At 40.2% G+C, this 23,595-nt stretch overlaps 1 protein-coding gene across 1 annotated transcript in view; it reads right to left on the bottom strand.

Annotated features, from left to right (window-relative positions):
* The window catches only part of CORIN (corin, serine peptidase), a 297,684-nt gene that overhangs the window by 254,474 nt on the left and 19,615 nt on the right, over positions 1 to 23,595 (bottom strand). The window contains exon 2 of the mRNA XM_075066492.1: positions 5,468 to 5,612. Coding sequence (XP_074922593.1) covers positions 5,468 to 5,612 — 145 coding nt within the window. The remainder of the gene's footprint in view (positions 1 to 5,467; positions 5,613 to 23,595) is intronic.

Below are 23,595 nucleotides of genomic sequence, written 5' to 3'. Positions count from 1 at the left end.
ATTGGTCACACTTTTCCAGTGAGATTCCTAACTCTGAACACCTGTTTTATAGCAAATCAGACTCTGAGTATCAACAATGGCATTGCTGATGATGTTTTGTCTTGCTTCCAGAAGGTCAAGTTTTAAGCCTCTATGCCAGGAGCTACTGTGGATTCTAAGGCTGTGTTATATTTTGGAAACTTGAGGCCTGACAGCACTGAGACTAGGAGGAATATCAGTAGCCCTTAGGGCATGGTGAACATAAAATGTTAGGGTCTCTAAGGTTTCATTATTCACGACTCAAGATGGTTTCCTTCAAAAAAGCATGTATTTTCTGTGGCCTTAAATCAGTTATAGCAAGCAATTCCACTACATCTGTGCAGCCAAAAAGTGTTTCATTTTGTACCAGTAAGGCTAGATTCCTCAAAAAATGTACGGTTTTCATGTTGTGCATGCTAGCCAAAAATTGTCAGTGACTGAGAATCCACCATGACTCTTGGTAAGTTGTTCCAATAGTTAATTATTCTCACTGTTAAAAATGTATACCTTATTTCCAGCCTGTATTTGTCTAGCTTCAACTTCCAAGCACAGGCATATGGTATACCTTTTTCTGCTAGATTGAAGAACCAATTATTAAATACATACTTATAGTCTGTAATCAAGTAACCCCTTTACCTTCTCTTTGTTAAGCTAAATAGATTGAGCTCCTTGATTCTATCACTGTAAGGCATGTTTTGTAATTCTTTAATCATTCTTGTGGCTCTTCTCTGAACCCTCTCCAATTTATCAACTTCCTTCTTGAATTGTGACCACCAGAACTGGACGCCGTATTTCAGCACCAGTTGCAATAGTGCCAAACAAAGAGGTAAAATAACTGCTCCTCCTTCTACTCAGTATTCCCTTTGTTTATGGTAGAGGACCACACAGAAGTCAATATATAAGAAGTAATATGCTGTATCTATACAAAACTCCCCAGATCCTGTTTCTTGCTCTTTTTTAATAACTGACTGACTTTCAATTATGGTCCAATGAATATCAAATAGTTTTGTTTTCCCTACAAGAGTTTGCTATTGCTAAGCAGCTGTGACTTAGTGTTATTGTGCCCCATCGGAAATCTTTTTTTTATTTAATTCAGAAGTGATTCAAAGTTGTTCTAAAAATTAGTATTCAAAAGTGAAGGATATTTAAACTTCTCAAACCAAAAAGAGTAGTGAATGATGTTTTGTAAGTCTTTGTAGGAATAGGGTTATTTTTAAAGTTGGTAATATTTGCATAGGTGCAATTACTCAAGAAGTAAGGTAGCACTCAATGTGAGAAATGGTTATAGAACATGGCCCATAGATTATAAATGCAAGCTTACATTCAAGATGGTCTTCTTGCTTTATAGTTAACCTTTTCTAAGGAGCTATTCAAACCATGGCATCAGTTATTATTTGTTTTTCTTGAAAATAATCCAAATTAAATCTACTTTAACTTATTGTATTTCTATCGACTGCTGCTTTTCTTTAAAAGGAAGACAACCCTGTAAGTTTAACATGTACTATATTTTAAAATGTATGCACAATTGTAAGTAAAATCTGTAATGTCCTAACAAAAAATAAAAAAAATAAAATAAAAAAGGGGACGTGCCTTTTATAACTATTGAACAAGAGTTAGCTTAGAGATTGCCACCTGCCACACAGAAATCAGAGAGCTGTTCTAAATTGAGCCCATTCATTTCATTTCTCCTTTTTTAGGACATCTACATTTTCAGAATGTTTTCCCTTTCTGCCTCTTTTTCCCCGTCACATATCAACAGACTATGATGCACCATAATGTGAATTTTTTTGTAGCCTGTAACTCCAAACAAATTTAAACTGTATGAAGTGGCCTTAATCGATCATTTTATGAACCTCCGCACTCCCTCTAACAGCTAGTTCCCAACTATGCTTCAGTCCGGAGAGCAAGAAATGAGGGTCCAATCTCATCAGGTGCTCATTATTCTCAATGCCCATCAATATCAAGGGGAGTGATAAGAGATTAGAACCTCGTAAAATCCAGTCCTTTGTTTCTTTCAAAGTTTAATTATTTAGGCAGCCCACAAACCAGCTTACAGCCCTTAAAAAAGAATTCCCAATCCCTACTCTCTTTCTCTCCTCCATGATATGACCCAGTCAGTTAGTAAGTAGGAGCCTCAGGTTTGTTCTGAAAGCCAATTTCGTCAATAGCAGCTGACATCACTGCTTCCACTTCATATGAGAAGAACATTTGCTACAAAGCATTCTCCTGATAATGGCACATTTGTGAACCTATTTCTGGCAAGTAAGGGATAGAAGAACAACCAGAATCAAGAAGCATATGCATATAAAAGAATGCAAAAGCTTTGAGAGAAATATATTCCTTATTTCTGCAGTGAGATTTTAAAATAAGCATGACTTCTGTGTATTGAATTTAAAAGCCTGCTGTTATATCTACTTTAACATATTTTTTGTCAGATAGTCATATTAATTTGCACCTCCTTATTCATTATTTACAGTCTTTTCTTCTCTGCATACAGATTAATAAAATTTCACAGCCTAATTTTTCAAGAGTGACTAGTGATTTGGGTTACCTTACTTTAGACACCTTCAAAGGGCCTGATTTTCAGGGAGTGAATGCTCAGCATTTTCTGAAAATCAGCTCTTTAAAGTGTCTCAAATAGGATACCTCATATCACCAGAATATAGCTGTACTACCCCAGTTGCCACTTACTGGATTCCAGACTTATTTTACATCAGAACTAGGAAGATGAGAGCAGCCCATCCAGAAGTCTGCATTAGGATAAGGAGAAAGTCAGAAGGTTGATAGATGTATATTTAGCAGGGTGAATGGAAATATTTTATATCAGCTCAATACGATGTGTGCACATACGTGTGTGTACCTGCCTCATCTTATGAAAATAACTGAAAATAGCAACAGTAATGAACAGGGCACGCTTCAGGGGTTTTGCCGCTCCAAACAGCCAAAAAAAAAAGCCACAACCGCGATCTGCGGCAATTCAGCAGGAGGTCCTTCGCTCCGAGCGGGAGCGAGGGACCCTCTGCCAAATTGCCACCGAATATCTGGACCTGCCGCCCCTCTCCGGAGAGGCCGTCCCAAGCACCTGCTTGCTAAGTTGGTGCCAGGAGCCATAATTTTACTACAAGTTTTCAATAAGAAATGAAACACTTTGCCTGCAAAGTGGAGCCAAAATGTTCCCAATTTTCTAATGGACAAGGTAACCAAAGTTAAGCAGAGAGAGTTAATTTCAGCAATAGAATGTAAAATTCCAAACAACACATGGGAATTCTCCATTCATGCTTCAAGCATCTATTATTCTTTCGAGGGCACCAAGGTGTAGTATGTGAGCACAGACTAATGAAGCTTAAAATTTTTTTGTCCTTTTCATTACAAAAAGGCTTTTTTTCATTCCTTAAAAACATAAATCTAGAATCAGTGAAAGATACCAGATTGACAGCACTGGAAACTGATCTGATCTGAATTTGAAAGAATGACCTGAACGTAGCCTATCTCCAAATGCCAGAGCAGATTACATTATTCTGACATCAAACACACTTTAAGGATGCCATTAGAATTACCCATTTATTTCTAGACAGCCTGGAAAAGAAGTCTACTTTTTCATCAGTGTGCTTTAAACTAAAGCTGTTCTTATTGCTCTAGGAAAAACAGAATAATAAATAATAATCAGAATAATCTAAAAGGATGCTAGAGACAGTTTTGCTGGTTTATAGATGTTCCAGAATTAGATCTGACCAATAACATTGGGTCTGATTCTCCTTGCACATATACTAGTTTTACACTAGTGTAATTTCACTGATTTTAGTGGTTTATGCATGTTAAGTAAGATAAGAATCAGGGCCCCTTTGCCTGGGCATTTTGCAGTACAATTTCAGTATGTATTATGTAGACACTTTCTTCTAAGGAAGAGATTGAGTATGACACACAAACACACCTACCATTTTTCATCTATTTTCTCATTTAATAGTGAAAATCTAAGGCAAAGGATATAAAAGATTCAGATGAACTGGGAGGTATTACATTTCCTAATTATCAGACTTACATTATCTTAATCCACTTCAGCCTGTTCTCAGTTTAAAGATAGATCTCAAGACTTAGTTGTCAATCACCACATTTATTAGTTTTTTATTCTGGCCACCCATCCTAAGCACAATGAAAAGACCAGACATTATGGGTCTTGTTGCAAATTTTCCTCCACAGTCTGAAATGAATATAGAGATTAAATTTTATTTGAATTTGGCAGAGGCAGAGCTGTTCGCTAGATACATATTCAGTTTTATTTCCAGACGTCCTGTTTCAATTGTATGGTATTTCTTTAGATTGATTGATTTTTTTTAATTGGGAAAGAGCTGATAATTTTGTATATTTTACCATCTTTCTGCAACTGGCAAAAAATGCACATTCCTTAGTCTCCCTAAGAGAGGTAAAACACTGTTTCATGGATACATACTTCAAATGAAAAGGGCAGGCAGTATCAGCCAGCACTGAAATAAGAGGTAGTTATGCTGCTAAACCACTGAACGCATTTCAATAAAAAAAATCTCTCTACTGGCAACCCCCCGCCCAAAAAAAAGTACACAAAAAACTACAACCCTACAGTACAGCATGCAATAAAAGCAAAAAGTTATATAATGTGTTATCCAAACACTCTTCTTTCTCTCTCATCATAGGTATGATTTAATTGCAGGCATGTCAACTTTGTTGTGAAGGTAACAAAGAACTAGCTTTTTTTAAATCATTGCTCTCTAATAAATCATTAATTTGTTAATTCCATACCAAATATGCAGTTAATTAATGGATTGAATAACTAAAAAATTAAGTATATCTGCAAATCTATCTTCAATGAAATATGACTGTGGTTCTGAAATTATGTGTATTTAAAGTTAATAATAAAACACTTAGATTTTATTGGTGAAGGGGAGGAGATCTTTTAGCCTGTTCAGAAAGTTTTATTGCTACTTGTAAATTAACTCTCTCCTGAAAATAGATATTAGGTTTATAAATTGGTGTGTGTAATGGTAAGGGAACAATATGTTGTGCCACTTTGAAATATTTAAATATATTTATTTCACACACACACACACACACATTTAAAAATTTATCATTAAGTGCTTGTAAGAGTGACTATTGAAAATAATCAATATAATGTATGTCCAAGGCAGCAAGTATATCAAAAATTAATTTTCAGAGACTCAAAAATTATTTCCTCCTAATTACTTGTTAGTGAATTTTAAACAATCAATCAAAATCAGGTATTCTCTGCAACTGAAGCAGCATAGCAGAACTGAAAAAAAAAAGCATAATTTACTTACAGTTTTAAGTGGATGTTCTAAGACATTTGTTTACATTCTAGAAGTAGACTGGACTGTGAGTTTATAGTGCTTATTTGATCATCTTGTTAAAATACAACTATATTTCAGCTTGCTTCTCTTTAGTTAAGACTAGTACTCACCTACAAAGGTAAGCAGGAACACCAATAGGAGGATGAGAGCACAGATGCATGGAATCAGTATTAGTAGCAAAAGTCGAAGGTATTTGGCAGAAGCCAGCTTCTGAGAGCAACCGTCCCCCATATTATCTTCATCTGTTCCTAGGACCTGAAACACAGAAGAGTACAGTTTTATCATTCTGATGTAACTCGGTAAGTCCAATGATATATTTCAAAACTAGTGTTATCTGATACACATAACAGCTGTACTGCAGAAATATATGCCATAAATATATTTAGGTCATTAATGAAAGGTAATATAAAATTTTAACTGGCCTGTCAACAAATAAGCAGTACACATAAGTTGCATGTTTAGCTCATCCTTCAATGTGTCAGAATGTGTCCACCACCAGCATTTCAGAAACTTGTTTGCTGAACTTTTTAAATGGTTAGGCTGAGTGAAAGTCATTGAGTTTTGAGAGGCATAAAATACATATGAAAATTTAGACAATAGGGGCTAAATTCTGCCCACCTTACTCAGAGGTGTAGAAAGTTGTCCATTTAAAAACAGTTATTAATGGCTGCATAACTGACTCCATCTTTTTCAAGGATATATTAAGGAATCTATCAGTATATTATAAATCCTGTTTTAAATAATAATACTCATCTCTTAAGCACCATGATGCTTTTTCATCTTCAACGCACTTTACAAACTGTAACTTATTATTCCTCACAGCACACTCTGAAGCTGATAAATATTATTTCCACTTTACAAATGGGGACATGAAGGACTAGGGAGCATAAGTTGAATTTTCTGAACTCGGTGGAACTAGTCAATGTGCATAAAGTTAAACATGTGCAAAAGTCTTTGAAGGATCAAGTTTCAGAATGCATGATGTACACAGAAAAAAGTCCTTATCTGCCAGAACTGTACTCAGGCCTATGCTTCAATCTACTAGAAAAACACTGTCCCTTTTAAACAGAGACAAAACAAAATTATGAACATATGTTTAATGGGAAGAGTGGATTTGTTGTCATTCAATTTTTGTAAAAGTACATATACAATCCCAGTTTTAAAAACATTTAAAAGTCTACATTGGTTTTTGCTTGCAAGACTCTAGGGTGAACAATATGCATTTGATAAGGTCACAGGATGGTGAAGTTATTAATTTCAGACTGCCATCTCCCCTAAAGCTGACTTGATATGATATGAGCAATTATCTAAGTTCTTTGTCAAGAAAAATCAGTCATACTGAAGTTTGTCCCCTTTGCACTAGATAGAGGGAGACAGTGACAGGACACAAGAATACAAATACACCCATTACCATGACAGCATCTTACCCCAAACACATGGAAAGGGACTCTGGGAAGCTGAAATCCATAACCTATGGCTGGGATCTTTGCCCACAATATAAATGGTTAAAGTGTTCTCCCATTGGTAGTTTCTGTTATAAACGCCTTTTTGTGGAGAAAAGGATACCAGATTGTCTGACATAAACCGAAGTTTGACTGCTGCTTAAGAAACTGTTTCTTAACACAGAGGTCTTACTTATTTACCTCCTAGGCTTAGCCCTCCCTTTTATGGAGGTGGCTGAGAAGATTGTTGATGACAAGTATCTAGAATAGAATTCTTTGGCATCATCCAATCTGTCCAGTCCTAGAATGGCACAAACAATACCAGTGTGCAAGATGGATGTGAGACAACTCTCCATCCAGATAAGATAGGAGCTGTCATCTGTTTTTGATACTATTGATTATGAGTTGCGGTTGACCCAACTGTATGGACAGGAGGAAATGACCAGGATTTCATTACTGTGATTCCATTTATTTCTTTTGAACATCATTGGGTAATGTTACTCATCTGCATTAAGAACCCTCCAATATGGGATCCTACACAGATTTCTTGTGTCACTATTTCTGTTCAATATAAAGATAAAGTAACATTGAAAACTGATAAGGCAGCAGCAGAGCCTGAGCTATTAGCTGTAACTCATGATACTCAAATATGCATTGCTACCTCTTCTTATCACAGTTATTCAGTCTCAGCACAGTTGCATTGTCTGGCTCAGGTTGCAGGTCAAGCTACAGATGATGAAAATATTGCTTTCATGACAAGGAGAGCATTTGAAGCTGTCACTTTGGGGCCAGGATACTGCTAGTTTTTGATATGGTTTTCCCGAGTGAGTTGATAGGACTCCCAACTTAGAGGCCACAACAAACTGAATATGGAAACCAATGTTTCATCAGTTGTCAGGAGTACTTTTTTAACCCTCAAAATATTCAGAAGTTGCAATCTTATTTCTGGACTTGGACCAGAATTCAGGCTTTTGTGACCTCTCAGCTAAATTACTGCAAGGTACTCTTTAGGTTGTAGCTACTGCACAGTATGCACAAGATTCTTCACCAATGAGAGTCCGTGAGCAGAACTTGCTGCCTAATGTTCAGCAAGTGCACTTCAAAGTTAATCATTTCAGTTTTTCGGTCCCAGGCAAAGCCAATTGAAATCATCCTGGCTAAAAATCATTGATGAACACCTATTCTCCATGAACGTATTTAGTTCTTTTTTGAACCCTGTTATAGTTTTGGCCTTCACAACATGATCTCCTGGCAAAGAGGAAATAGTATTCCAATAGTAATAAAGTCCTTCACTGCAGGCTATTCCAGGAGATAAAGGACCTTCCCCTTATAGCTGACAATGGTGGGAACTATTGCCCAATCACCAAAAAGAACTGGCAGTCAGTGTAAATGCTGACCCATGGCAGTACCAAATGCTTGGCTTAAGAATAATGGAGATATGATATCAGACATCATAACAAAGTTTTGTAGTCAAATAAAGAACTGAGAAAACAGCCAGCAGCGTAGGACCATTTTCTTGACTAATTTTCAATTTTCTTCCATGTGGGAGATTTAACATTGGTCCTACATGAGATCTTAATTCTTTATTATGTGCTGTGTGGCACATAATTGAAAATATGAGACAAGAGTTGCAGCCACCATAGTACAGTCATGAACAATCATGTAAGGAGAGATCTAAAACATGTTATGACATACCTGTCTCACCAGTGCAGACAGTGAACTTTCAAAAGCCTTTCACCACGTGTTCCTCAGTCTCTGTGAGAGACATTTTCCAGAATGCTACTGACATAATTTATGTGAGCCATCTTATGCAAGAATCTGTGTACTGGAGATGTATCACAGGAATCAGAAATATTTAAAAGCATGACCAGTAATGGTCAAAATGATTATAAAGAAGATTTTAAATCTTTTGGATTTAATAGTTTTTGTATCTATCTATAGTCAATACATATTTTAGAGATTTGTTTTTACTACAATTCAGTTGCTAAATGCAACCAAAATAAATCCTAACTATTTCACTGACAATCTACTTTCACAAATATTAATGTGATATTAAGGAATTATTAGATATAAATTTGCATCCAATGACTGCCCAGGAATTGAATATTGAATTGTGGAAGAGATGATTTTATAAAAGACCCTTAATCGGCAGCATAGTGATAACAGCAAAGCAAATATTTATAAAACAACTAAAAGGACTGTTCTGTTTTTCCTATTGCAGAAGGAGTTCTTATTACTCAAGTAGAAACACTAGACTAACTAAACATTAGCATCAGAGAATCATCAGGAATAAACTTAGTAAATTTGTTTTCTTTCAGTTGAGCATCTTTATGTTTTTTATTCACCCACATTTATAGAAAATATGAAATAACTAGAGGTTGTTATGATGGAGGGCCATTCTCTATCACAAATGAGAACTTAAGGATATTGATTTAAAAGACTGGGCCTTTTCAGCTTGGAAAAGAGACAGCTAAGAGGAGATATGATAGGTCTATAAAATCATGAACGGTGTGGAGAAAGAGAATAAGGAAATGTTGTTTACTCTTCCACATAACACAAGAACCAGGGGTCAATCAATGAAATAGGCAGCAGGTTTAAAACAAACAAAAGGAAGTACTTCTTCACACAACACACAGTCAACCTGTGAAACTTATTACCCAGGGATGGTGTGAAGGTCAAAACTATAACAGGGGTCAAAAAAGAATTAGATAAGTTCATGGAGGATAAGTTCATCAATGGTTATTAACCAAGATGGCCAAGGATGCAAGCCCATATTCTGGGTATCCCTAACCTCTGACTGCCAAAACCTGGGAATGGATGACAGGGGTTGGATCACACAATAATTCCATGTTCTATTCATTCCATCTGAAGCACCTGGCATTGGCCACTGTCGGAAGACAGGATACTGGACTAGATGGAGCATTGGTCTGACCCAGTATGGCTGTTTTTATGTTCTTATGTCCTATAGAGCTAATTATAAAAGCATTCCACTTGCTATATTATAGAATCTCTGATGCCATTCTCTTCCCTGCCACCACCGAAACTTTGCAATGGGCTAGGAATTAGAATCATAGAATCAGAAGGTCAGAAGGAAATACAAGGATCATCTAGTCTAACCCCCTGCCAAGGTGCAGGATTTATTGTGTCTAAACCATCCAAGACAGATGCCTATCCAGCCTCCTCTTGAAAACCTCCAGTGAAGGTTGATTTAAGGAGGGTTTCTTTCAATTAAGTTAAGGGCTTATTGATAGTCTGAAAACTTAACCTTTATTTTGTGCGGTTACAAAAATCATTTTTCTTCAACATAATCTGTTTCCATATTAAAACAGGTGTCAGCTGTGAATATATAGCAAGCTTAAAATATCAAACTGCAGGCTAAAACATTCTCTCCTACTGAACTGCTATTAACTGCTACTTAGCTGAGCTCCATTCTTCCAGTATTGATTGCAATAAAGGAAATAAAACTTGCAACAAGCATGAGCTAATTTTAATTCACTCCACAAGAAAAACCTAGTCTGATGATAGCCAAAACACTCCTTTAATCTCCACTGTACATGGCACAGCTGGCTCGCTCAAGTGGGAGAGGCTCATTCTGTTACTTTGCCTGCTTCTGGTCTCAGCCCACTGTGGACCAAATGTGAGGGACAATGCACAAGAAAGATACAGAATGGGGGACACCAAAAATCAAAATGATGTGGGAGTCATTCCTTCAGTTGAAATATTTTTCCTGTAACTTCAGTTTCAAAATTCTTTATTTCTGATGTAAATAATTTTCAACAAATTTGTTTGTCACAGAGATAACTGTGGTCCTGGAAGCTGCAGCATGGCCCGGCTCCGGTGCTCCACCCAGGGAGCAGGATCGGAGGCTGCTCCACAGGTTAGAACATATGTTCAACGTAGCCATCAATTTTCCATGCTTTGTCACTTCAAGATTATATTACTGCAATGTACACTACATGGGGCTACACCCAGGGCCGGATTAAGACCTTTAGAGGCCCGAAGCACTGAAAAGATTATGGTGCCCCCGATCTGTAATTCAAAATAAAAACAGTACTATACTGTAAAATAAAATTTTATTTTTTGAAATGGCACAAAACTTACACATATGCTGAAATTAAAATAGGTTCTTTCTAGATTTTCTGATTGCAAAATTCTGGATAAATGCATCGAAGCTGACTTGATGAAGCATGCCCACTTCCATACACAATAGGGAAAGTGAATCAAGTCTGTCCTGACACATTGTTGTTCTCTGAGGATTTTTTATTCTTTTCAGCTGAGAAAAAGAGTGTTCTGTGGGGCAGTTAGTAATCATCAATGTTAGAAAAATACGTAGTGCGATCTCTACATTTGGAAATACACATTGTATTCTGTCTTTCAATATTGTGTCATGAAGATCAATGTGACTGAATTTCATTTTTCCTGTTTCATTAAACTTTGTGTGCATATAACAGTGGAACTGCCGTACTTCTCCACAGAGGTTCATGTTCAAGTCAACAGAGTATGAGTTAACTAGCTGAATATTGTTCGTCAGATAAGTCCATATCATTTAGAAAAGAAAATCTACTTGATACTTCTTTGTACACTTCACCTCTCCTCTTCATACGAGCTTCAAGTGTATCAATTACAGCATAGTAAGTAGATAGGCAAAATTTGTCTCTAGGATTCAATGCTGTTTCTGTTGCACTGCTATCATTTGCTTGTTTTTTCCTGATTCGCTTACGGGACTGGGCTTCTTTGTAGTTAGCATCAGGCAAGATATCTTTTGATATGTCTTCAGATCTTTTGAAATCATTCCTCAAAGTGTGTAAGTGGTCTGTTGTAACAGTTTATCTTTGGAGAGTTATTCAGTAAAAAGAAATTTTGAAACTACTAAGTGTGTGGGTATGGGTGTGCGCACGCGCATAACTGTCTTATAATAAAGACTGGTACTGGATTCATAAGAAGAGAAAGATAGTGAATCCTATTATAATTTTCACTTGGTACTTAGAGGCTTCCTACAGAAAATCCAATCTCTTGCAAAAATATGAATTCAAGATCTGTGAAAATACTTCAGATAGACGAGTTCTGCAGCACATAATTGTTAAGTAAGTTTACTTACCTCCCCTCTCTGTATGTTACCTATAGAATAATGAATATTAATCAAGACGTGGACAGGATGTGTATTTGACAATCTGAAAAGGTCTGCTATCTGTGGAGGAAGCAACTGACAATAAAGAATATAATATCAAAATATGAGGAGTCGACGAGAGTAAAAGATCATCTGGTTGCAGTAACAAGCAATGGCCGAGCATGCATCCCAGTCCAAGAAAGGGGAAAGCAAATCACCAAAGAAAGACTTACACAGAAATCAGTGCACAGACAGTGGCGGAGAGAGATCGAATGCGTTTATGACTGAAGATTAGCAAACTCACGGCTTATAGAAAGATACCTCAAAAAAAAAAAAAAAAGAGATAGAGCGCCTCATTATGAGTGCACAAGAGCAGTTCTTCAGGCTTAACTACCGTTGAAACACAATTGACCAACAGAACTGTTCCCCAAACTGCAGAATGTGTTCTGAAAAAAAAGAGATGGTGGAGCATGTGCTGAGCACCTACAGGAGCCTGGCTGAGAGAAAATATATGAACAGAAAAAATGAGGGCACCAAGTGTCTGAACTGGACCCTCTGTGGGAAGTTTGGATTTAAACAAACCATACAGTATTATGACCTCAGAATTGAAAGTGCTATAGAAAATAAAGAGGCTAAGATTTTATGGGATTTGGCAACTGTCACAAACTGAATGGTGCACGCAAATGGACCGGACATAGTTGTAGAAAAGAAGACAAACAAGGCTATGTTAATTGATATTGCCATACCAAGAGACAGAAACATCAAAAAGCAACAAGAGAAGATAGTGAAGTATGAAGAACTTTTCCATGAAGTGGAATGTCTGTGGAAGACTAGAAAAAAGACACCCCATGGGTGTGAAAGATCAGCTCAAGAACTCATGAGGTGTGCAAGACACCACGATCAGTGATGTGTAGAAAACAGTGTTCTTAGGCACTGTGAGAATTTTAAGACAAGTTAAAGGAGAATTTGAGCACCTAAAATGCTGGAATTCTGCAGAAGGTTTAACAAAATTCCTGACTACTCAAATCTTTGGAGTCCATTTGTGGTCAAGATTTGTTGGTGACTCAAGGGAATAAATGTTAAACAGCAGTTTACCCCTTTTTATGCTTACAGATCTTGTATGTTCTGAGGGTTAAAAAGGAAAAAAAAGATCTCCATGATGTAATATTGAGGGAAAACAAAGATTTGGCCAGATAAATATATGGATGGGAGACCTCCAAGGAAAAAAAGAAAAGACAAGCCTGTAGAATATTTTTATGCACCAGATTATAGCTACTATTTTATCTCTTTGAACCTCTTCCAATATTTCTTATTAGCAGGGCTTGAAAAAGCCACTCACCCCATCACCAGCAGAGTGGGAAGGTTTCCCTGATGAACGTGGGAGTCTAAGTTATCAATTAATGCAGAAGTTATGCCATTTTTTAAAAACTACTTATGCCATATGGTTGGAAAGATAAGCTTTCAAATGAGAACTGATTGTAAACTATTGCCTTGTCTTCCGGAATCTGGAGAGACAGCTCCAGTACCTTACCCATTGTCCATACTTCTGCCTAGTAGATGCAGAGTAACATTAATAAGACTTTGGTCAGCTTCACTAATATTATTCAAAATTATGTAAGTAGCAGTGAAACTGTCAAGATTCATTTCACTTTTCTGCTTCTGCTCCTTGGGAATTTGATGAGCAGAGGCAGGTAGTAGAGCTATTAACATAAGAAAACAGAGGCTGGAGGCAAAAAAAAGTAGCAGAGATTTCATAACACTCCCCTCTTGCAGCAGCCAAGAGACTCCAGGCAAGAGACAGATTAGCAGAGCCCCTCCTCCATTTTGTGCAGTTAGGACAATATGAAGGGAAAGAAGAGACAGCAAGTTGCCCTCTGCCTTTAGGATTACAGATTTAAACATATTAGACGCCAACCACCTTGTGACGTTGCACCCAATAAGGCTTCATCGGAATATGTTTATGAATGTATATATGATATAACTTGAATATGTTTTATGCTACATATGCCATGTAACATATTTATGTAACAGTTATGATCTACTGAATATATCATCCTATTTCTATGCATGTGTCGTTGTATTCGAAGTTATGAATATTGGCTGTGTACTTGCTTGATTTCTAAGTAGCCTTCAGCTTCTCTAGAAAGGAATATGCAACTTAAGTGCCCAATCAAGAAACATTTAAAGGACAATGAATCTTGGAAGGCTCCAATCCACATAAGAAGTCTACCTGAGGATGTTCAGGGTAGCATTAAACAGTTGCTGCTGCCTGTAAAAACTGAGTTATGCATGGACATGTGACTTGCCCATGTGACTCCAAAACTCCATCTTGGAGCTGGACTTTGCGTAGGAGAGAGGAGGGGGATCTCTACCCACAAGAGAAACTCTTGGGAGACCCCTTCATTTTGTCTTCAGCTGGCTCAAGAGATAGCCTCTCCACCCCCAAAGATACCTGAAAGAAACTGGAGCAAAGGACAGTAACTACAGGTGGCGTCAGTGATTGCTGGACCCAGATTACAAGGAAACTAGTCAGAAAAAGGAAACTTACTAGAACACCATGGAGGGCGAGATTTTGTCTGCATTCAGTTTTCTTACTGTATTAGACTCAGATTTGCGTGTTTTATTTTATTCTGCTTGGTAATTCACTTTGTTCTGTCTGTTACTACTTGGAACCACTTAAATCCTATTTTCTGTATTTAATAAAATCACTTTTTACTTATTAATTAACCCAGAGTATGCATTAATACCTGGGGGGTGGCAAACACCTATACATATCTATCAGTGTTACAGAAGGCTAACAATTTATGAGTTTACCCTGCATAAGCTTTATACAGGGTAAAACGGATTTATTTGGGGTTTGGACCCCATTGGGAATTGGGCATCTGAGTGTTAAAGACATGAACACTTCTCAACTTGCTTTCAGTTAAGTCTACAGCTTTGGAGCACGTTATTCAGACCTTGGGCCTGTGTTGGAGCAGACTGGCGTGTCTGGCTCAACAAGACTGGAGGTGCTGGAGTCCCAAGCTGGCAGGGAAAGCAGGGGCAGAAGTAATTTTGGCACATCAGCTGGCAGCCCCAAGGGGGTGTCTGTGATCCAACCCATCACAATATTACACACCAACCAGCTAGCTATATGAATACATTAATCTATCATGTTTAAATTCAGGGAAATCCAACATCTCAAAGGCAAGATGTGTTGAACATTTGTCAGGAAGGGTAGGTGCAAGACTGTACAAAGAGGAAGAAATTATCTTTGAGGCATTTGTCCTTTAATACTTTATGGGTTTTTTTAAGAAGATATACGAAAAATATGTAAGTACTACTACCCCTGTCATAAAGTTTTGTTAATGCAAAATTAAAATTTAGGAATCAAGTATGACTTTTCTGAGTTGATACACTAGCTTTGCACTAATGATTTTTCTTTACAGAAGACATTGTTCTATGGGGATGGGGCAGGCAGTAGCAACATCTGCTGTCTAAAAGGAGGGCTTTTATTTAGAACAAAAGTGACAGTTTTACTAGCTCAGGGTAGTAGAATCCCTATTATAGCCCTCTTATTAGCCTTCTTCCCATAGAGGAACATGGAAGCATACAATGACACATATGTTGCTAACTCATTAACTGTAAAACTGAGATAGGTGAATAATTCACTTTCCATTAGGATCCTCCATTCAGAAATATTTAGACCTTGATCAGTTTGCTTCAGTGGAAGGGCAAAACAGAAAGGAAAGGAAGATTTTTAAACTACAAGGATACCTTGACAGAAGTAATTAAAAGAGGTGACTAGTGAGCAAATCTATTTTCTGTTTCATGAGTCAGGTAATAATGAGCTGCTAAATGAAGCTCAAGATTAAATGGGTTAATAATACACTTATGTTCTTGTAATTTTTTAAAAAATTGACACTTTGATATTATATTGAAGTCTTAATGTTGATATAGGATCCCCAGGAGAAAAAACATCTGCCCAAAGTTACTTGAATGACATTACAAGGCTTACAAACCCATCAATATAAGTTTCCAGAAAAGTTTAACAAATCAGTCTCTCTATAAAGAAAGATCTTACTGCAGTTATGGCTTGAGTCAGGAAGTAAAAAACTATCTGATTTGATTTTCATCCATAGAAAACATTTTTTCCTCCCTTTCACACTTTCTCTGGAATCTACAAACAGCCCACACAAAACCCCTACCATATGATGAGGAGGAAGCAAAAGAAAACCATCTGGGCACTTAACCCTTCCAGACCGCTATCAACTGAAAGTCTAGATACTCTGATTTCATTGGAGTAGGGGGGTGTTAATAATTCCTAAACAGTTGCAATACTGTCTTCATCATGGCCTTTTACTTCAGCTTGGCATGCTTCAAATCTCTTATCTAAATGTACACCTATAGTAATGCCAAAACAGAACAATCCAACTGAACACTTCAGTAATGTTTTTATGAATTATATGCATGGCAGCAACTTATTTGACTTGGTATTGCTATCCAGTGGATGTAGAAGGGTTAAGAAGCTGTTCCGGGGTAAGAGTAGGAGATATGAGGTGCTTGTGTGTGTCACATAACTGTATGGGGTGATATGAATGGGCCATTAAGGACTGGCTGCAACCAACACATATCAATGGACCATCTGGAAAGATGACAGGAACCCCAATGACTGAACAATTGAGACTTAGCAAGGTGAAGCTACAGCAGGTGGAGCTGGTAAACTCAGCGTGGAATGCAGCAGAAGGACAATGGATCGAGAGATGACAGGAAGCGATGATAAGAACTGGCCTCACAAAGATACAGAAGCTCTCATATAGAAAGATAAGACATGGAACCAAGATGGTTTCTACAGCAGGTTGGCTGGGTGAAGCCCTGACACTGGTCAGTCTGTACTGTCTTAACCTTTGCTTCTCTATGCTAACCTAAGGACCTTCCAATGCTGTAGCTCAGTTGACTATTAAAACCTACTCTGTTCTGAAAACGCTGCCTAGTGTCTCCAAAAATATTTACTTGCCAAAGTACACTGGCCCCTGAGGGGAGTCAATGGCTTTGAACAGAAGTCTACCTCAGCTGGACTTGCTGGGCAGAGCTCATCATGAGAACAGGAATGCTGGAGCATGGAGCCTCAGTCTCTGAAGCATTGAGGCCACATGGCAGAGTGCAACCTCTTGGGGGTTTGGGACACTGAAAGGATCCTCTCAAGGAATTGTTGAAAAACTAGACATAGTACAGATCCTGTGGATCTGTGACTGATGTTATATGATCAAAATATGACCATATTGATCTTTGCTGCAACCACTGTTATATATTTGCAGAAAATCTTGTACAAAGGTTGTCAAGTGAGGTGTCCATGAAAAGGTTATGAGTTGCTGATTATGATTATGCAATGCATATGTATGTATCATTTTTGTATTTGAAGTTATAAGTATTGGCTCTATACCTGGATTTCAAATGTTTGCTCCTAGGATATCACCCACAAGGTAGCTAGCCAGCACATCTTGGAGGGATTATTCAAATTAAGCAGCTCATCAAGAATCACATAGTTGATAATGGACCATGGGAGACACCCATCTACACTGAGTGGACTGTCATGTAAACATAGCTTCCTGCAATGACTGAGAGAAATTGGGCATGAACATGTGACTTGCCCATGTGACAGAAACAAGACGGTGTTTGAACTAATTTTCCACAGTAAGAACAATGTGATGCCCTCCACATGGCAAAAGCTATAAAAGGCTCTGGAAATACTTCCATTTTGTCTTCAATCCTGCTTCTTACCTCTGAGGGAACTTTGCTACAAACTGAAGATCTGAACAAGGGACTGAATGACAAGCTGTGGATGTACTCCAGAGGCTTGACTTAAGACAGCAGTTTATTCCATCACTGCTACAAGCCTGAACCAAGAACTTTGCTGTTACTGTATGTAATTGATTCCTTTAACCAATTTTAACTCTCACCTTTCTTTCTTTCTATGAATAAACCTTTAGATTTTAGATACTAAAGGATTGGCATCAGTGTGATTTTTGGGTAAGATCTAAGTTACACATTGAACTGGGTGTGTGGCTGCTCCTTTGCGATCAGAAGAACCTATTATTTGATGAGACTGGTTGTAAAGAACCACTCATCTCTGAATCCAGTGTTTTTGGTGGTTATACAAGAACTGGAATGCCTGAGGAAACTGCCTTTATGTTTTCTGGTTAGCCAGCATGGTGAAACAGGAGTTTACTTTTGTTGCTGGTTTCATATATCCTACAGGGGATTAGCCACCAGTTGTGGGGTGTATCTGCACTATTTCTCAGCAGTTGTCCTGAATTTGGCATCCTCAATTGTGACCCACTGAGGCAAGGTTACAGTGACACCCAATCACTGAAACTCAAATAGCAAGGAAAAAGAATGGTTACTTACTCTACAGTAAGAGGTTCTTCCAGAATGGAGTTGGAAAGTGGTTTAAACTCAGACTCATTTATTTGCTCAGGGTACAGATTAGAACCTGAGCTCTAATTTAACTCAGGCTGGAATTTACCCACTTTGCAGTGAGGATGTATCCAAAATCACTTTGATGCTGATAGTCCTCCTATGCCTTTCCCACAATTTCTTCCAAAGAAGAGACAAGTTCTCCTGCAACTGCCAGACAAAGACTCCTAGAGCATCTCAACACAAAGAACCACAAGATATGCCCCCAAAACACATACAGATGATTATAGAAATAGCGAGAACACTGTAACATAGGCTTGGGCTTTGCTGTCTGGACACACCCAAGTGAGGATAACTCAGGATCTCAGACCTGGAGCCGTGTCACCCAGGTTAATTGTGCAGTGAAGATATACTGTTTGAATCACCTTATCTGGATGGAATACTATATAAAGTGAACCCACAATGAGGACTTGGTTCTCTCCTATTCATCAAACTAGAGCTATAGCCACTAAAAGGTAGTCTTCAGATAAGTGGTATAGAGCAGAGGTTCTCAAACTTTTTCTTTCTGAGGGTCCCCCCAAACGCTATAAAACTTCACGGTCCTGCTGTGCCACAACTACTGGTTTTCTGCATATAAAAGCCTGTGCCAGCATTAGGGGGTAGCAAGCAGGGCAATTGCCCAGGATCCTACACCCCAGGGGCCCCCACAAAGCTAAGTTGCTCAGGCTTTGTCTTCAGCCTTGTGTGGTGGGGCTCTGGGCTCCAGGCTAGTCCTGCACAATGGAGCTTTGGCTTTCTGTCCTGGGCCCTAGCGAGTCTAACACCAGCCATGCTTGGAGGAACCAAACCTGCTCGCAGGTGCCCAGGTAGCCCTGGACCTCTGGTTGAGAACTACTGATATAAAGAACAGGCTGCTAAAGGTTCAAATGGGACTCCATGAAACCTGATAACATGACACTGAGGTCCCAAACAAAAGAAAGATGAATAAACGTCCCTGATGAATCAAGCAACTGTTAGGTGTGTTTGTGCCATCATCTCGAGAGTGGTCATCTTTCCTACTCCTTTCCTCTGGAAACTGAGTGGACAAAAACTTAGATGCCCTTCCTGATTCAGAGTGCTACTTTCTGGAGAAAGAGCACACCCTGCAGCTTGGGTGTCTGTTTCTTTCATAACTGTACATCAGAAATCTAAATGGAAAAACAACAACACTTGGAAAGGGACTATGTGCTCACCCCCAGTATACTATCTGTGTGTCTGGAAAGCTTGCCTCTCTCACCAAGTTGGCCCCATAAAAGATAATGGCTCACCCACCTTGTCTCTCTGATATCCTTTTATCGGACAGCGACTCCATATTCAAACCCGTTCACTTCACAAGTAAAAAGGAGATTTTCCTCCTAATCTCCAGCTCTGCAAACTCAAGCTGTGATCCGAAAACGAACTCTGTCTCCTGCACAATCCCACAGTATTATACGTTCTGCGATGGGTGAGCCCTTACCAAGTCGTCCCCGTGCAGTGTTAATGCACAGGATGGAACCCAGCTCCCTCTCCCGTAGCTGTGCTGGCTCTGCAGGGCTCCCGGGCGTCACAAGCGCCGGGCACTTTCTTCGCTCCCCAAAGCCCAAGAGACTCCCCGTAACGCCAAGGGAGCCAGCGACCCTGCACCTGCCCAAGCGAGAGAAGCGGGACACTCAGGGAGCAGACACGAGAAGGAGCCGCGCCCTTTCCCACTGGGCCCTTTTCCCACCACACCTGCGCTGTCCGGCTCGCTCGCGGCTGCCCGTTGGCCCACGTGGAAAATCTGACCAGGCCCTGTAACCAATAGGGACCGCTCCCGGCACACAAGCACCTGGGACGGCCCCTCGGCACAGGGTGCCGCGGCGGGAGGGGTCCCGGCGCTAAGCTGGAAGGAGGGCTGGGGGCGCGCCCTGGGGTCTCGCCAGGGGAGCAGCTCCTGCCCGCCAGCGCTAGGACCTGCCGCGGCCCCGCTGCCCGACTACTTTATTTTTACCGCGGTATTTTAATCTGCAGTCAGATTTTCCACTGCTGGCGGCCCGGGTCAGGGGACCCGCTCCGCCCGGGGAATCTGGTAGCTCGGCCTGGCCAGAGCTATTTGTAGCCGGGGGCTGCGGGCTCTGCATGGCTCCTAGCCAGCCTGTGGGAACCCGAGACGGTAGTGACCAGCGCCCTACCCCGCCCGCGCGGGCCTTTAGCGGCGGCTCCTGCCCTCAGCGCGGCTGGGCAAAGCTGCTGCAGAGATCGGGGAATCCCCGGGGAACGCCGCCGCGCGCCGCGATGCTTTTCCCGCCAAGCGCTGGACAGGCAGCCCCAGCGGAGCCGTTCACAGGCACCCGAGCGTGGGTTTCAGGCGCACGATGCAACAGGGCAGGTCCCCGAGCCCCCCCTTCTCGCTGCCCCTCTCCAGGAAAGTGCGCCCCAGTTCTCTGCTGTTGCTCCTGGCAGGCTCTGCGAAACGCTAACCTGCAAACCCAGGGCAGCTAAGATAGTTTCCCTCACAGTCCCACTAACAAGGCCTCTCAAAAGGACCTTGGAAGGTGACATGGTCACAAGCTGGGAGGCCCGGGCCACGGCCAGCGCTTCCATTTAGGTGACCCAGGCGGCCACCTAGGACAACAGGATTTGGGGAGGTGGCAATTCAGCGGCGGGGGTCCTTCCATGCTCCAGGTCTTCAACAGCATTCGGCAGCGGGGGGTCCTTTCACGCTCCTGGTCTTTGGCAGCAATTCTGCGGCAGGTCCTTTGCTGGCTCCGGGACCCACCGCTGAAGTGCTCCGAAGACTGGGAGCACGGAAGGCCTCCCCGCCGCTGAATTGCTGCCGACCAGGAGAGCAGAAAGACCCCCGCCTAGGGCGCCAAAAACCCTGGCACCACTCCTGCATGGGGCTTCTATTGAAGAGGCTACAACTGTCTGGATACCCTCCTAAAAAGTTGAGGGCTTGTCTGAAATGGCCTTTGTGAGGTTAGCTGACAGCTAGTAAGAAGATTGGTGCAGATTGAACTTTAGAGGCATGATGGCCCTAATGGGGAAACTACCAAATGGTACAAGGTGATATCATCCACTTGCCTTTCACCTGGGTTTCATAGTTGTGCTCCTTATGCCTGCTACTTATCAGAGTCATTTCTGTCTGAGGGAAGGGACTTGTTCACTGGGGATTTTTTTGCCTTCCTCTGCTGCATTGGTCACTGGCAAGTTTAAACTAGTGTAAATGGTAAACTGTCTGTAACTTAAAGCCTTTAAGTCATGATTTGAGGACTTCAGTAACTCAGCTACCAGTTGTGAGTCTATTACAGGACTGGGCGGGTGAGGTTCTGTGGCCTGCAATGTGTAGGAGGTCAGACTAGATCATGATGGTCTCTGCTGGTCTTAAAGTCTGAACCCTCCTGGATAAGCATGCAGTGAACTCATAATGAATCTGTGATAACATGTTTTCTAGGAAACCAGAGAGTTTAGTCACATAAATAGTCTTATGCCTAAAGATGGTGTCATAAGTAGATAGGTAAGGGTTAATTTTCTTTTACCTGTAAAGGGTGAACAAAGGGGGAACCAAACACCTGACCAGAGGACCAATCAGAGAACTGGATTTTTTTAAAAGTCAGGGGTGGGAATTTGTGTACTCAGGGTCTTTGTTGTTTCCTCGGCTGTGGGTAAACAAGCTTTTCTTCTAACTCCATCTTATCTCAAATATTCTACTAAAAGTCTGTAAGTACAAAAGAAAACAAAGTAATAGGCTGTTATTGGCTTTGTGTTGTATTTACTGGGTGTTGATTGCTGGATTGATTTGAATTGGCTATTTTTTAAATCAAACTGGTTATTCACATTTTCCTATAAGCAAGAGCCTGTATTGATCTTTTAATGCAGTATTATTGTTCTGTATTTTCTTTCTTTTTATATAAAGTTTTCTTTTTAAAACTTGTGGAAGTTTCTTTCCTAGTGAGGCAAAGGGGAAAGGAATTTTTGTGCCCAAGAGCTCTGTTACATCTGTGACAGGCTAAGGGGGGGGGAAGGGAAAAGCCCAGGCTGTGGGTCATTTTCCTATCGTCCCCAGGGCGGGAACAGGCTACAGGGAAAGAGAGAAAGAATCACTTTAGTTTCCCTGTGTTTGAAACTGTCTCTTTGGAGAGAAAGGAGACAAGGTTTTCTTGGTATTGTGATGTAAAGGAGATTGCATCAATTCCCTCAAGTGGCTCAGAGCAGGACCCCGGAGAGAGGGAAGGGAGGGGGGATTTTTCCCTTACCGGTAGACTCAGATTTCTGAGTCGTGGGGGGTCTTCCCAAAGGAAGTTGGGGAGGCCACAGAGGGGGTCCCCCTAGGAGTATTTGGGGAACCCAGGCTGATAAGAGCCTAAATCTTATCTGGTGGCAGCGAAGTAAAATCCAAGCTGGTAGTGAGCTTGGGGGAGTTTCAGGTAAGCACCCAGATTTTGGACGCTAAAGTCCAGATTTGGGACAGACGTTTACCACTGCTAGTACCTCATATGTGAACTCTAAGGTTCAGATTGAGGAATTATACTAGGACAGATGGTAACCTTGAATTTTTTCAAAACACCAGACAGAATTTACATTAAAACTTCAAGTTTAATGATTGGGTCAGTGGCCACCTGGTGGTGTATACACACTGCTGGAAACACAGGATGCATTTGACATTCGCTGGGAATTTGTACTTTGCTGGGACCAGATCAAGCAATTCTGAGTTTGCCTCCCTGCACTCTTGCAATTCTTTCAAATCCCTGAATGAATCTACACCAAAAGTGCTCCTTCCCAAGATCCCAATGCTGCTATTCATTATGTCCCTTAATCCTAATTGGAGAAGGACCCAGATCTCAGTACCCCTGGATTCTGCTAGCTGCCACAGTGTGTTGAACCACAGACAAAATAATGAAAAGTGAAGCTGGTTGGTTGATTTTATAATGTTAATTACAATCATGAGGTTTCTCTCTGCCTTAGTCCCCCAGCCCATTTGTAGCTCTCAGTTTAGGCCATATAAGTAATGATCAGATTATGTGCTTTGCAAAATGTGGATTCAGAGAACAGTAACATCCACAGGAGGAACAAAGTGCTGAGGGCTAAAACCATATTGTATATCCTTTTTAGTAAAATGCATCCTACTATATTGATATAAGGCAGCATTTTTTAAAAAAATTGCTGAATCTCACCATAGGCTTGACTTTCCATTCATAGGTTCGGATATTATCAAACAGTAATATAGATATTTGTTAAATTTGTACTATAAATCTTGTATTTATATAGCAACCCACATCCTGAAGGATAACTAAAT

Source organism: Chelonoidis abingdonii, chromosome 5, assembly GCF_003597395.2.
Source record: "Chelonoidis abingdonii isolate Lonesome George chromosome 5, CheloAbing_2.0, whole genome shotgun sequence".
In the NCBI taxonomy this organism is placed as follows: domain Eukaryota; kingdom Metazoa; phylum Chordata; order Testudines; family Testudinidae; genus Chelonoidis; species Chelonoidis abingdonii.
The sequence above is the reverse complement of the archived record's forward strand: the minus strand, read 5'-3'. Positions and strand labels throughout refer to the sequence as shown.